This window comes from Triturus cristatus, chromosome 11, assembly GCF_964204655.1.
Source record: "Triturus cristatus chromosome 11, aTriCri1.1, whole genome shotgun sequence".
Lineage (NCBI taxonomy): Eukaryota > Metazoa > Chordata > Amphibia > Caudata > Salamandridae > Triturus > Triturus cristatus.
This window is the reverse complement of record NC_140594.1, coordinates 365,271,506-365,286,581: the sequence shown is the minus strand read 5'-3', so window position 1 is coordinate 365,286,581 and position 15,076 is coordinate 365,271,506. Positions and strand designations below refer to the sequence as shown.

The 15,076-nt window shown below is 43.3% G+C and overlaps 1 protein-coding gene across 2 annotated transcripts in view; it reads right to left on the bottom strand.

Annotated features, from left to right (window-relative positions):
* AIFM3 (AIF family member 3) overlaps window positions 1-15,076 on the bottom strand; it is a 284,806-nt gene that overhangs the window by 123,819 nt on the left and 145,911 nt on the right. For both annotated transcript variants that reach the window (XM_085633940.1, XM_085633939.1), the window contains 3 exons: window positions 11,686-11,730; window positions 5,887-5,983; window positions 997-1,109 (listed from right to left, as the gene is read on the bottom strand). In XM_085633940.1, the coding sequence (XP_085490066.1) occupies window positions 997-1,109; window positions 5,887-5,983; window positions 11,686-11,730 (255 nt within the window). The remainder of the gene's footprint in view (window positions 1-996; window positions 1,110-5,886; window positions 5,984-11,685; window positions 11,731-15,076) is intronic.

Sequence of the window (15,076 nt, the reverse complement as noted above, 5' to 3'; positions counted from 1 at the left end):
CGCTATATAGTTTTACCAGTAAAACTATATGTCTGTGCAAATTAAATGGCCATTTCAACAGCGAATGTGGTGTCTGTAAATGACAGTGCGCTACCACACCAGTGTTCCAAAATACACCACCAACTGCATACCGCATCCTTTACCCCTCTCTTTCTAACTGGGCATGCAGATTTGCTACACTTGTGTTTTTTTAAAAGATGCTTGTATTATTGACAGTCCCTATGACTTCACTGATATAATGGCAGCATCCCCAGTCTAAAAATTGTTCCAGTACAACTGACACTGTCCTGAAGAAAGAATACAAAACTGAAGTGAATGGACTATAAGACATATTTTGTATAGTTTGGGAATATCGGAACCTATCTTATTTTAATAATAGTTACTTTTATTTGTGTACATAGCATTTTGTATGACTCTAGATAAAGGTCAGTGTTGGTGTAAGTGGGCACATATGCAAGTGGCACACTATTTTTAACTTCTGAATCAATTCTTTAACATTGGTCTCTATGCTGAATATAGTTTGTATTAATGGCATAATATTCTGTGGTGTAAAAAAGGTGAATATTGTATGAAATTCTACCCACAGAGTATAAGTTATTAACTGGAGGCCACTGTATCCTGTACAGATTTTAGGCTAATAACAGGAGATCTTGTCTGACAGACACTGGTGTAGAAGAGATGAGAGGAATAGAGGGAACTGGCATTTACAGTTCATCATTGATTGTCCGTTCAATAGGGATCCCCTATTAAGATGTAAGATAGATCCGCATTTGAGGTAGTAGTGCAGAGTGCCAAGCAGCGAGGTTGTGCTGGTTCTGTGCAGGGTACGTGACTGGAACATACGAAAGGAAAGTAATCCTTGGTACATGATTAAGCAATTCATGCTTCCTCCAATAAACACCGCCCTTTCATATCATGCTACCATTGACCCATGCACGCCCCAGCCTACTCGACCCATACTTCTCTCAATTTCCCAGCAGAACCAGAGTCACAAACCTTGCTCAGTTTGGGCCGGTCGTAAGGTAGGTGTTTCTCAGTTGTACACATCACAATCCTGTCTGAGAACCCCTCTTGCCGCAGTGTCTCTGCGCACATCAGTCCAGCAGGCCCTGTTGGGGTGAAGAGAAGAATATATTTATACAATATCAAAATAGCATTTATACATATTTCGGTATATACAGATGATGTCCTGTCTGGGCAATCTGGACTACTTCCTGGTGACAATAGGGGATCTATTTGAAATTTACAGGGGGACTGAGAATTAACTGGTCAAAATCACTGATATTCCCAATGGGCGTCACAGAAAAATGGGGATCGAAGTCCGAAAACCCGCACCAATCTAAAACGTCTCAGCAAATTTTAAGCAGCAAACAAGGTGCAAAAGAGCCTGGGACACAATCCCCTACGTCCCAAAGCTAGGGAAACCAGGAGAGAACCAACTGGTTTCTCTAGGTACATACAACAAGAGATAGCTCTGCACACTTGTAAATATTCGATTCTCAGCAATCCACAATAGGGTACAATTATAGTGTAGTTGTATGCTTATATAAAGAAACAACGTTATTCAGTTGATGTTGATTTTTCATCTTTATTCATTATGCAACCGCCAACGCGTTTCATCCACACATGGACTTCTTCAGGGCTCAACAGTAAGCTTTCTCTATTGTCAATTATTCATATTCAATATGGTTAACAAAGTCTGTTTGCGAAAAGATTTGTCCGGACATCGTCCATCTTATGTTTCCGTTGGGGCAGATAATGGGTCGGTCACAGTATTCGTCCGTCCTCCCACGCCCGTCTGGCTCAATTTGAACCGGACGGGCGTGGGAGGACGGACGAATACTGTGACCGACCCATTATCTGGCCCAATGGAAACATAAGATGGACGATGTCCGGACAAATCTTTTCGCAAACAGACTTTGTTAACCATATTGAATATGAATAATTGACAATATAGAAAGCTTACTGTTGAGCCCTGAAGAAGTCTATGTATGGACGAAACACGTTGGCGGTTGCATAATGAATAAAGATGAAAAATCAACATCAACTGAATAACGTTGTTTCTTTATATAAGCATACAACTACACTATAATTGTACCTTATTGTGGATTGCTGAGAATCGAATATTTACAAGTGTGCAGAGCTATATCTTGTTATATTCCCAATGGGCACCTGGAAGGCAACAGCGAGCCTCCCAGTGCCCCGATAGAAGGCAGACATTTTGCATACTTTGGACTATGGATCTCCCGCGGGGAGAAATCCCACTACAAGGACAACTTGCTTCCACTACTCCACAGAGACTGGAGACGGAAGCTAAACATTTGAAGACGCTGCCTCAGTCACTACTGGGGAAGGCACCACTCTTTAAAATGGTCGCCCTGCCCAGATTCACATACATACTCCAAAATACCCTGTATGTTGTACAACAGTCATTCTTTTAGGCCATCAATGCTATAATAACATCTCTGCTCTGGGGAGATGGCCCATTGAGGATGGTACTACCTACCTTACAGCAATCTACATATGAAAGGGGCATAGTGCTCCCAAATATTCAAAAGTACTACCAAGCTGCACAGGTCAGCATAATAAATGAGTGGGCGTACACGCCATAAGAGGACCTGACCTTCAGACTTGATCGGCAGGCACTAGGGGAGAATAGGTATCTGCATGTGTTGCATGGAGGCAAAATACACAAAAACACCCCACCAGTTACAGCGACAGTCCTTACTACCTGGCACACATTAAATGAAGAAATGGGATGGCACAAGAGGCTTATTCCAAAGACCCCATTGTGGCTGGTCACAAACCTTGGCCCAATGACAAAACGACAGGGGTTGAAACAATGAGATGACATAGGCATATCTACCTTAGCTGAGGTCTGGGACATGAATGTTATAATCCCGTTTGACCACTTAAGGGCGGAGTATGACATGGCACCCCATCAGCTGTTCAGGTACATCCAGCTCTGCCACGCGCTGAGGGTGGTGGTGCCACAGGATGAGGTGACCTTGGTGAACTCCCCCTAGAAAATTGCCTGCTGGACAGTCATATTACCAGAAGAGTGATATCCCTCATGTACCAGATGGTGCAAAGAAACATTCAACATAATTTGGAATGCCTAAGAGACCATTGTCAAATAAAAGTGGGGGAATTAGAGGATGGACTGCAAATTCCCCAGAGAGGTAACAATCAGAGCTAGGTGCCGATTGATAAAACTAAAAATACTCCACAGAGTGTACTGTACCAGGGTCCTCCTATATAAACTAGGGAGAGCCGCAGATGAGAAATGTTTACGGGGTTGTGGGCAGACGGCCACATTCTATGAGACACTATGGGACTGCTCGCACCCTCATCAGTTCTGGGAGGGAGTCCCACCAAGACTAGGGGAAGCAGCAGAAATATATATAGAACCACACAAACTGCTGGTGCTCCTGGGGATATGGGAGGGCATTGATGCTACATCCCATAAAAACTCCTTATTAATCTGGGATTCTTCTTGCCAAACATGAATTAACGCTTAAATGAGGCACTGCAGCACCTCAGAAATTGCAAGATTGGGAGCGAGCGATGAATCTATGTTATGCAAGGGAGTAGGTGATTTACAAAACTAGAGGATGTCCCAGAAAATTATTAAATATGGGGTGGAGGGGCGAGAAATGGATAATAGAGGACCGGATTAGGAATGAGTGGTAAGGCGACAAATAATGGCAATAATGGCTCTCAGCACAACAGCAGGGACCAGTGGCAGTTATTAGAACACGCAGAATCGGATTCTTGGTCACTGTACAGGGAAGCGGTGACTCCAGGAGTAGTGGGAGGGGGAACATGACAACGGGCTATGTACAGTCGCACAGTTGAAATATGATGTTTTGATAACTCAATAACATACTACTCTGGTTGGCGGTCCCGACCTCAGTATTCGGATGAGACCGCACATGGTGCAGTCGCACATTCCCATTTCTCTATGGAGGCTTGTGCTGCGATTGAAACCAGCCGCAGCACAAGCTCCCATAGAGAAATGGGAGTTTTTGTTAATCCCTGCACCGTGTGGCAGGGACCACATGGTGCCTGCCATGCAGTGCAGGGATTGACAGGGGAGCACCATATGTGCCCTTCAGGCCCCCAACCGAAGGCCACTGTTGCAAGGGGGCCCTGCTAGGGCCCCCCAAATTGTTTTCAGACAGGCATTTCTTGTCGGAAAGCCCGACATGAAAAGCCTGTGGGAAACTGACATCGTAATCCCGATGGCGGAAACGCCGTCCTTAAGGGATTACGTGCTGGTTCCAACTGGCTGACGGGCTACTTGAGCCCGTCGGAAGCCAGCCAGAATGATCGGCTGGTTTCACTTTCAACCACCGTCATTGTAATACGTCGGTCGAAAGTGAAACAAAAGATGTCGGGCGGAAAGCTTAGTGTATTGCTTGTAATGTGCAAACACATGCAAAACAAATGCCAGGAGCCCAGCTTTTAGGCGCAGGTTGCAGTAATAAGAAAGATAAGGAGGCTGCAGAGTAATATTCAGTAATCGACAGGACAGAAATATGGAGGCAGAAGACCAAGAGTCCGAAGGGCCTCCGTACTCGTGGCGGAGGCCCCGTCGTCGTGGCGAGGGCCGCACTCGTGTTGGGACTTCCCCATTTCAGTTTCTCATTGCGGAGGTCCCACTACGAGTGCGGGACCTTCCTCATGACTGAGAGGCCTTTGCCATAAGTGCGGAGGCCCTTTGTGAATCAGGCCCCAAGTAAACATGTTATACACAGTATATGGGGAAAATAGACTAGGAGGGATGGAGGTTGCAGGGTGGGAATCATGGCAATGGCTTTGGCGTAGGAACTAGTGAAGCCTTCAGACTTAACCAAACTGTTATCAATATTTCGGGAACCTTCTGAAGGTTGCATAAATCTGTGTATAGCTGGTGTTGGGTTTCTTCAAAAAATGTTTTCTACTAGATTTTAAATTGTAAGCTGTTTCTGGAGCCTTGCTGCAGGAACTATGCACCACTAAAAGCACATGTTACATTCTAGATGCCAGGTGGAAAACGTTCTCCTTCACTTCCATACCGAACATATGCATTGGGTACAAGTGCTCAAAATGTCAGCTCAGGTAGAGGCAATTTACCAAAGTGGCAGGAATAGAATGGAACTATTTCACCCTAAAAGAGCTGTCCATTTGAACAAAGCCCATGTAAATGAGGCTGCTACAGAGGTTTAACAGGCCAGATGTCCAGGGCAAAAAGGGAGTGGGATCAAAGCAAAAATATGCACTTCCTTGCGGAAGCCGACCCCACGCCACTAGCGGAAGCTGTGAAAGGCATAGTGACATGCTCACTGTGGAGGGCTCCATCTGTCACTGAGTCAGTGAGCTGGATTCAGGATGCCATTATGGTGCTGATGTCCCTGGGGGAGTGAGAGATTAAGTTGTTAATGAAAAAGGATTAGAAAAGGATATGGGGTTTCATAGAAAAAAGGAAGATCTGAAGGAAAACTTTATTTGTGGCGAAATGACTTATTATGGTAGTGTATTTCAACTCTGTCATTCAAAGTGCTAATTGTCAAGCAACCTTTTCATGGGTGGCTCCGGGCGGTCCACCCAAGGAGGAGGCACAGATCATGGACTAGTGCTCCACAATTCTGGAAGGTTGAAACAAATGCTGTTGCTTTCTTTTAGATAGTTTATTCTGGGTGTGGTATACATTCTATGTTATCTGTAACCAAAAGAGCTGACAGGAACAACTGAATTAGACTCAGCTATGTTCTTGTTGCCACGTAAGCTGGACTCCCCATTGGTCACGCTGAGGCTCTCATACAACAAAATCATTCCGTTACCTGGATTTTACCCCAGCCCCCAGTGCCGTTATACATTTAGCCAGAACCAAATCTGTGGTACCTGCTCCGATTATCAGAACATTTGTAGTGCTTGTGTTGTAGTTGTTGAGGGAGATACATTTGGCCATCACTTTGGTCCTTCTCTGAGACTGGAGAGCCTGCGAACAGAAAGACAGCAGATTAGGTGGATGGATTTCACAAAGTCTTTCTGGCAGTAAAGCGCCCTACCAGCTTTACCATCTCGTTGGCCATGTGAAGTCTGCAGCTGTCTTGGAAGAGAAAGTCCATGATGATTTCAGTCCTGTGCACAAGGCCTGGGTGGTGATAGGTGCACAGTAGAGTGTCCTTTCCACTGAAGCAAGTCCCTGTGCATCAGTGCATAACTAATGCTGATAAGTTACAACCTTATCCTTCCTTTGTGATCCGCGACCATCATGCATTGGTCCAAAAACTAACAATACACCTCAACAGACAGAATGCCAATGCTGCATTTAGAACAATTCTTTCATTTTCTTGCTGAGTGTTGCATGCAATATTGTGATGCAGAATCTAGAACAGCAATTGCAATATTGCTGTGGTAGTCTCAGAAAATTTCTTCCATAATTGCAATGCTCCACACAACACTGTTAACAGGTATGCACTCCTGTACTTGCATTTTTTTAGCAGCATTGCAGTAATGTTCTTGATGTAGGTCATGGTGTAAACCAGGAATATTTCTTGTAGTACCACAGTACTGCATTTGAAACATTTGTGCAACTGCAGAGTGCTGAATGTTGCAATATTTTATTGCTGTACCTCGAAGGTGGCTTAAAGGACGACAGTGCTGCATTTTCAACAATGTAGCTGTAATTGCAAAGATGCGGGTCTGCAGATCTTCCCATGAAAAAATATTTGCAGAATTGCAATACGGCCCTTGAAATGTGTATTCGTGTATCGCAGTGCTGTCATTGCAACTATTTTGCAGTAGTGTGGTTCTGCCTCGTGAGTATATTTGCAACTTGGCAAAGCTGCTTTTGAAAAAGTGCTCACTTTGAATATTTATTGCATGGTTGCAGCACCGCACTTTAAACGCTCCTTACAGACGTTCATTGGTGTGCTTGGGTGGCTGCTTGCAGTGCTGCCCCTGCATTACTGCATGCAGGTTTGCAGCATTGCATTTTGGAAGGTTACAACAGAATTGCAGCAAGGACCTTGACATATTTCTTGCAGTGTTTCTGTGCCTCACCTGGATGCCTGCTAGAATGGAGTACCTGATTCGCCGCCTGCAGTAGTGGAAGGACCTATTGGAACATTGCCTACGCTACGCTACACTTAGAACGTTTTCTGCAGCATTGCAGCGCTGTACCTAGGACATTGCATTATGGTAATACTACACTTACAACACAGGTCGCATGTATGCACTGGTCCATCTAGGACTTTTACTGCAGAGAGAGAGTGCTATACTGTCACTATCTCATGTAATAATAAATAATTCACATCTATGCTTCTAAACACCTTACATATTGAATAGTTGCCATGGTTAATCTTGGTAGGATTCTCCTCAGAGTCCTGCCACCTGCAGGGATACTGATTAATAAGATATGTGCGCCCACCACAATCCTTTTCCGAATCCAGTCTCTCTGCCAAATAACCCTCAGTTTTATTTATAGGAGTTTGATGATCATTTGTGTTCTTAAACAGTAGAGCTAAATTTACAAAAACTGTATTGGAATATATGTAAAACTAATAACTTTGTTCAAAACTTGTCAGGGTTTAAAGACAATTCATTTTACAGTGAGATTTGAGAGTCCTCCAATCAGTTTCTTGGGACGGTAAGTTGTAAATGTGCCTCTTAAAGCCCCCATTATTACTAACCACAGTTTGATTTTAGGACCATTTCACATGGGGCAGAAGTGTTCGCGTCTGAGAGCATTCTTTTTCAAACAAAGGTGCAAAAAAGTGAATTTTTTAAGGTTTTTAAAATCGTTTTTTGAAGGAGAATATAAAAGAGAATGTACACTAAAGGATAAAGAAAAGTATGCAGATATTCATGCAGGGAAATTAAATTGTATTTTGTCACGAGGATAAAGTGGCTAAGGTTGACGTAGCACCGTAATCTCAGTGTCCCTGGAATTCCGATACGACCAAAAATGCCCCGGTCTCCCCACGGCCTTGGGGTCATTGATGATCCCAGCATTGATAAGTGGGGGGGGGGGAGCAAACAGTGGGGGAAACAATGGAACTCAATGAGCTCATAATGAAGACCTACACGTGGAAGAATCTCAGTAGGAGGGATTGGTGACAGCTGGAAAACCAAAAGCTGGAAGACACAATGGGAGTGCCGTCAATCACTTGTGGCCTTCAGTGTCGTTTACAGGGTTGACTTTTAAACACAATTTGCTAGATGGGAGAGAACTGAGAACAAAAATTGTCCATCCAGGTGACAATTCTGCAATGACTATGGGATTTATGGGCTGTACTCCATTCCCCCAGGGCAGCACAGGGATGACTTGCTCTGCACTGGTAGGCCACAGTACATGGAGATTTCTGCCTCTCCAGAGGAGCCGCCACACAACTACGCTCAAACCTCTTTAGATTTGCTTTTCTGCTGCAATATTGAAAGTGTCTAATTGCACAATTTTTTTTCTTTGAGAAACACAAACTCTCAAAGCAGGAGTTTAATTTTGTAAAAAAAATACATGTTACTCACATGCTGGGAGTTTTGTCCCAGTGTGTGTGGGTGTTTTCAGTGTTTTCCTGTTTAGGACTCGAAGGTTTAACCTGGCGAACCCAAAAAGGAGAAAAGTGTTTCAGAATGTCCGCCCCAAAATATTGTGGCTAGTTTGAGTTGCATAGAATGACTGCCCAGTGTCCTAAGGCAATAGAGCAGATGAGCCGGGAGTTTGGCGAAGTACCCCCTCCACCAAACTCTGAATAGGGTGCTGTGCGTCTATTAATGGAGAATCTGGGCCGTAGGCTGAGACCGCACTAAAAGGTAGACAAGTGAACCGGGAGGTGAAAAGTTAGGCTGGCTGAGGTTCTAGAACAACTGACTGAGGGAAATGCTTGAATGAAGGCTTTTAGCTAGCAGAACCTCCTCTCTGTGGCAGTTCATCATGCTTTGTCTGATCTCCTGTATTACACAAAGAGAACAATCATATGCAGAACGATCTTTGTCCAGTCCCAAATTGACCTGAACATAAGCAACTCCAAACCTTATTTAGTTCCATCAGTAGAATCTATTGGAATCTGTAGGCACAGTTAGCACAGGACAATCAGGAGGGCATGACGCTGACCATTACGGGGCTTCATGGGGACAACATAAAAGTGATGGATGGAAATTTGCTAGTTAATGCTTGTAAACTTCTGGGAATTCCTCAGAGCAGAATCCTGTTCCATCAATATGCAGATCACTCTTGCTGCTACAAAAGGTGACTACTAATACTAAACCAGCATTAGCCGAGCCCCAAAGGACCAGTGCATCCAAACCTGATAGATCACGCCCAAACTACAGGGTAACTCCAGGAGTCACACGTGTATTTTATCTTTATTGAGCCAACGAAAAAGGGTGGCGAGCAAACGAGGGTTGAAAGAAATGAATATCAACAGATTTCTGTATAGACTGAAAAATGAGTAAGTGAGATGAAAGTCATACAGCGGAGCAGCCAAGAATGGTAATGAAGCAAACATGAATATTGAAGTAAGGTGTTTCATTGGGGAGAGGGTGATTGAAAGGGCAGATATGATGTGATAATATAGGGGAAGGGGACAATGGCTCTACCAAAGATGCATGCATAAAAGGAGGAAGGAGGGAAGAAAATAACTGAGAGGTAGGGAAAAGAATAGCTTCTTTTGGAGATGGGTTTCGATGGAGAGAGCGAGACAGCATTAACGGTTGATTGGCAGAGAGGTAGTCAGAAAGACCTCTGTACCAAGACTGAGTAAACGAGGAAAGGAAAAGAAGATCTGAAACTTGTTGTCATGGACATGGGATGAAGAAGAGAGGGAATCAGTTTAGAGAGTGAAGGGAAGCAGGCCAAGTACAGGGCCTGACAGAACACAATAGGGGAACGGTGCTGCCTGTTAGCCAGAACTTTGCCCCTTTTTCACATAATAACCATCAGCCCAGGTCAGGTTTAAGATATATGCACTGCAGAGGTGGAGGTAAGGTAGGTATGGTAGGTTAGGTATAGTAGGTACGTTAGACATGGCGGGATAGATATGATAACATGGTAGGTATGTTATATTAGGTATGGCAGACAAGTAACTTATGGTAGGTAAGGTTATGGCATGTAGGTATGGTAGTTTTGTAAGGTATAGAGTAGGTTTATGTAAGGCATTGTAGGTCTTAGGTGTGATAGTTATGATATGTAGGAATAATATGCTAGGGCGTGGTAGGTTAGGTACAGTAGGTAGGTATAACAGGTAGGTAGTTACAGTATGGAATTCATGATTTATTAGAAACCATTGGTAAGTTATGGTAGGTAAGTTACTGTAGTTATAGTAGAGAACTATGATAGTTATGTTAGGCAGAAATGGCAAAAAGTGAGTGTATGTAAAAAGTATGGTATGTAGATTTGATAGGTAAGTTAGGCATGGAAAGGAGGTTAGGTATGATAGGATAGGTGTGATAGGTAAGGTATGGTAGGTGGGTATGTCAGGTAAGAAACGTATGATAGGTTAGCCACTGTAGTTATTTTACATTAAGTGGCTTAGGATGGTAAATGTGGTAGGCAGGTGTGCTAGGGTGTATATTGTAGGTTGTTTTTGTGGGCTTGGTAGGTAGGGTAGTTGGTATGCCAGGTTAGGTGTGTTAGATTAGGCGTAGGTAGTAGGTTAGGTGTAATAGTTTAGGTATGGTAGGTAAGTACTGTAGATACGGATGTGTAGTGGTCTGGTTATTGTAGATTAGGTAAAGAAGATTGAGTAAAGTAGGTAGGGTCGATAGGTAGGGATGAGAAGCGAGGTACAGTAGGTTAGGCATGGCAGGTTGGCTGGCTCTGTAAGTGAGGTATGGTGAGTAGGTATGATAAGAGGTACGATTCTGAGGTATGATGGGTTATGATGGGTATGGTAGGTCATGTATGGTAGATACAGCTGATAGATGTGGTTAGTTGGGTAGGGTAGGTTAGGTATGGTAGGTGAGCTATAGCAGGACATAACATTTTGTCTACATTGTGCTGTTAAATCATTTTCTTGACTTCTTGGTTATAAATCGTAGCCTTGTCAATGAGAAGCAAAATGTACAGCTTTTAACAAAGCAGACCTTTATCTTATAGACGAGCGGTTTATACGCATAGGCATGTTTCTTTAATAATAATCATGATAACTTTAATCATAATCCTCATAATGGATGAGTTGAAATGTTTTCTTTTTCCAAACATGTTGCATTATCAGAGTTCTGCGTTACCATCAAAGAAGAGAGCTATGAAATCAAGACAAAAGATGACGTTTGCGCTGGATGTATGTGGTGAACTGAAAAGATAAAGTTCTTTAACAGACCGAAGAGTACAGGAAGTGCTGAAAATGAGGAGGAGAGTAAAGGATGTCAGAGGAAAATAGTAGGGTTTTTCAGTGGCTCTCAGAAGTCTCCTTACAGTGATGACTCAGGATATTTTTCAGCAACCAGTAATCCACCCGAGGAGCATTAGATAGAAGCCTGGTGGGGAGGCAGCCCCGGCTAGGGCTTGCCCCGGCTAGGGCTTGCTCTCTTTGGAATTTCCTTTCCAGACGAAATGAGGAATATCCTTCAAATGCTACTGTTCTGGAAAGCTTTAAAAACCCACCTAAGTGAATGAGACTGTTGACAGTAGTGATTAGTCGCCTTGTCTAACATTTAGTGCTTTATACATTATTTTGACCGCCTTGACTCACTTCTTACCTGTTTGCTGGCTCGAATATGGACCCTCTCCTTCTCGATTCTGACCTGAAACGGGTAAACAAAAGGAATGAGCAAATGACGCAGGTAGGAGACAAGGAGAGAAGAACTGATGGTGGAATGTCGCTTTAGAAACTGGATGACAATGAGAAAATACACAAACAGCGCTCCAGAAAGATTCTGGAACACTACTTAGGTGGTCTGGGAGGACACAAGCGCCACAGCCCCTACATGACAACACTACATAACAGAGACCAGTGAGGAGGAGGACCTCGAGACCCAAACCCAAGAGCAAACCACCAGAGACAATACACCACACACTCAACATTCACCTGTTGCATTGGAAGGATGCACGATCCCCACCTCCTCTGGAGCACCTGTGTGAGGGTAACTAGCAACGTCCAAACCACCCGCCCACAACAAAAGTGGTTCGGAAACAAAACTCCTCATTGGCGAACCGAAGCTAGGGGTACAGGTAAGCAGACACCTGTGAGCATGGCTTAGCAGACACTGATACACCGCATGCACTGTACACAGGATTGTGTAAAAATGAGTAGTGTAGCAGGTGACGTAGCACTGGGGCCTGGAGGTGGCAGGGGGGCCAGCCTGCCCTGCACGAACTGCAGCTACTTTAGAGGTCACCCACTCAGTATTTGGCGAGCACAGAGACTGCCTGTGCCTCGCTCTGTGATTACTCTTCGGTGAATCTGAATGTGATGTGGTGGAGTGGAGTGGAGGTAATTAGAAAAAAGGAAAAGAGGAGTTTAAAGAAATGAAAAAAGTGAAAGACAGGATAAAGTGGCAGGCTGGGAGAGTAGCACGAGAAAAATGGGTAAGGGAAGAGAAAGGGGCCAGAAACAAGGATGTGAGGGAGGAAGGAGATAATAACGAGTGAGAGAAAGAAGAGGGGAAGAGAGAGAAAGATGAAGGGGATAGTAACGAGCGAATAAAAGGGATGACGGCAATGAGAGACGAGATGTAAATTGATAAGTAGAAGAGAATAGAGGGCACGTACAGTGAGGAACTTAGAGCCCCTATATGCAGTGGCACAGATATTGTAACTGCAGCAGGTGCAGCAACACAGGGCCCCTAACAGTCAGGCTGCACCACTGACTGTAAAACGCCTGAGAGGGTATTCACAGACTAAAACACACATATGCATCCATGCACCAAACAGACATACACATACCCCTGCACACAGTCAGGACATACAGACTCACAAGCAAACTCCCAACGATGCAAGCAAACAATACAACAGGAGAGATCACCTACAGTCAACAATGCACACAGAACTCCAAAAAAAGGAGTCACCCTAAATTTCCTAAAGGGACATGGTAGTTTACACAAGAACAATTACAGCTCTCTTTTGTGTACCTTAATCATCTAGAACCCACTAATAGGTCTTTGAAAACAAAGTGGAAATGCACTGAAGGGTTTTACAAAAAACGTGTATAAGTAATCTTCGTCACACTCTAGAATTATTTTTTTTAAACTCTTTGTTTCATTTATTATTAACTATGGCATTCAGATATGCTTTATACATATAAACAAACAATCAAAGGTTAAATAGGCTATCGCTTGTTCCATATCAAACTGCAATTATTTAGATTTCATAATAGTACACAGTAGATTAAAAATAACAATGTAAAAATTATGTCAACGCAGCGTTTCAATGGACAACAAAATGGTTCACACCACCTTCTTCAGGACAAAATTTATGCATGGTATAAAAATTCTAAAAGACAGAGAAATACACATCACTGTACGGATTTGATATCATCACTTTTTTCTTTACATATTTGTACAGAATCCCTTAATCTGAACCCCAGTGCAATCCATTTATCCTTAAAATCGCATTGCATCATTACATCAGAGGAAGCCTCACCCCACTCTTATTATACAAAACATATATTGTATTGTAATTGCATTTATATGGCGCTTACTACCCTTGGCGAGGCGTCAAAGCACTTTTCAGCAAGTAGCACGCTACTCACAAACTCATAAAGTATTAGTGGTGAATTAGTATAGTGAAATATGAAGTCATTTGAGTGGTGAATATGTTAGTCAGTTATTTGGATTGAGAAGGATAGTGAAGCGATAGAAGAGGAAAAAAGGCTTTCCATTTATATTACGCTTGCTACCCTTGATGGGGTGTTGAAGCGATTTTTCAGTAAGTAGCACGCTACTCGCGGAACCAATAAAGGATTAGTTTTGAATGAGTATAGTGAAATATGAAAGTAATTTGAGTGGTGGACACGTTAGGCTGTTATTTGGATTGAACAGGCTAGAGGAGGGATAGAAGGGGGAAGGATTTAGAGTTTTTTGGGGGAGCTCATAGCAGTAGCAGGAGGCTTGAGATGACTAAAAGGGAGGTGGAGGGAGAAGAGTCAGTTGGAAGGGTTTAGAAAGGCTTGTTTGGGAGATCTGAATAGTAAAGAGGTATGAAACGATGCAAGGAGGGGTAGAGTAGCTAAGAGTCTAGAAAGGGTTATTTTGTGGATGATAGTAGTGGTGTGGGGTCATCCACTGATCCACATCTCTGAGACAGCTGAAAATAGGAGACTTTCCCTGTTGTTGCTATATCACAATCGAGCACCTTCCTCAGACAGGCATATCCCTTATGCTATTTGGGCATGTGTGGTTAAATACATTTTCTGGATCTTCGGCACCCCGTATAGTGCTCCATTGGGCTTATCAAGTCCGATAAATTCTTCGCTCATGGGGGATTATCTAGTATCGAGGAAAATAATCCTTTGTTATGCATGAGTCAAAAATAACTCTCTACTGATTTCCTCTTGCCCCTTCCCAGTTAGGGCTTACTTCTCATGGTGCGATGTGCTTAAATATGCTTCACTCTAGAGGTCCACATCTATTCACTTATGATGAGTGTTCTGGAACCATAAAAAGATGTTCAAATATTTTGTGGCCCGTGACTGAATGGTGGTCCCCCAGGTACTTCATATATAATATAATGCTGCCCTTCTTACCGCACTTATTCAGACAGAATAAGTGCGGTAAGCAGGGCAGCATTATATTTTATATAATATACCTGGGGGACCAGCATTCAATCCAGGCCATAAAATATTTTCTTGCTGGAGAAATAATTTCTAATGGGTAATGGGCAATTCCTGCGTTCTCTTAAGAACGAGACATGCTTTGGTTTCTCCGATCCTTGCTCACTCAATATGAGCAAGGCTCGGACGAGCCAAGACGTGTCTCACTTTGTCTACCAAATAAAAAAACACATGTATGTGCACCAGACTGCCTGTGACTCAGCAATATATATACATATAATTTAGTAATGCTTGTATTGGAAATGCCATTTATCCGTGCATTAGAATAATCATCAAGGCGCTGTTCATATCAGCGGATCTCTTTTGACTGTGATGAACTA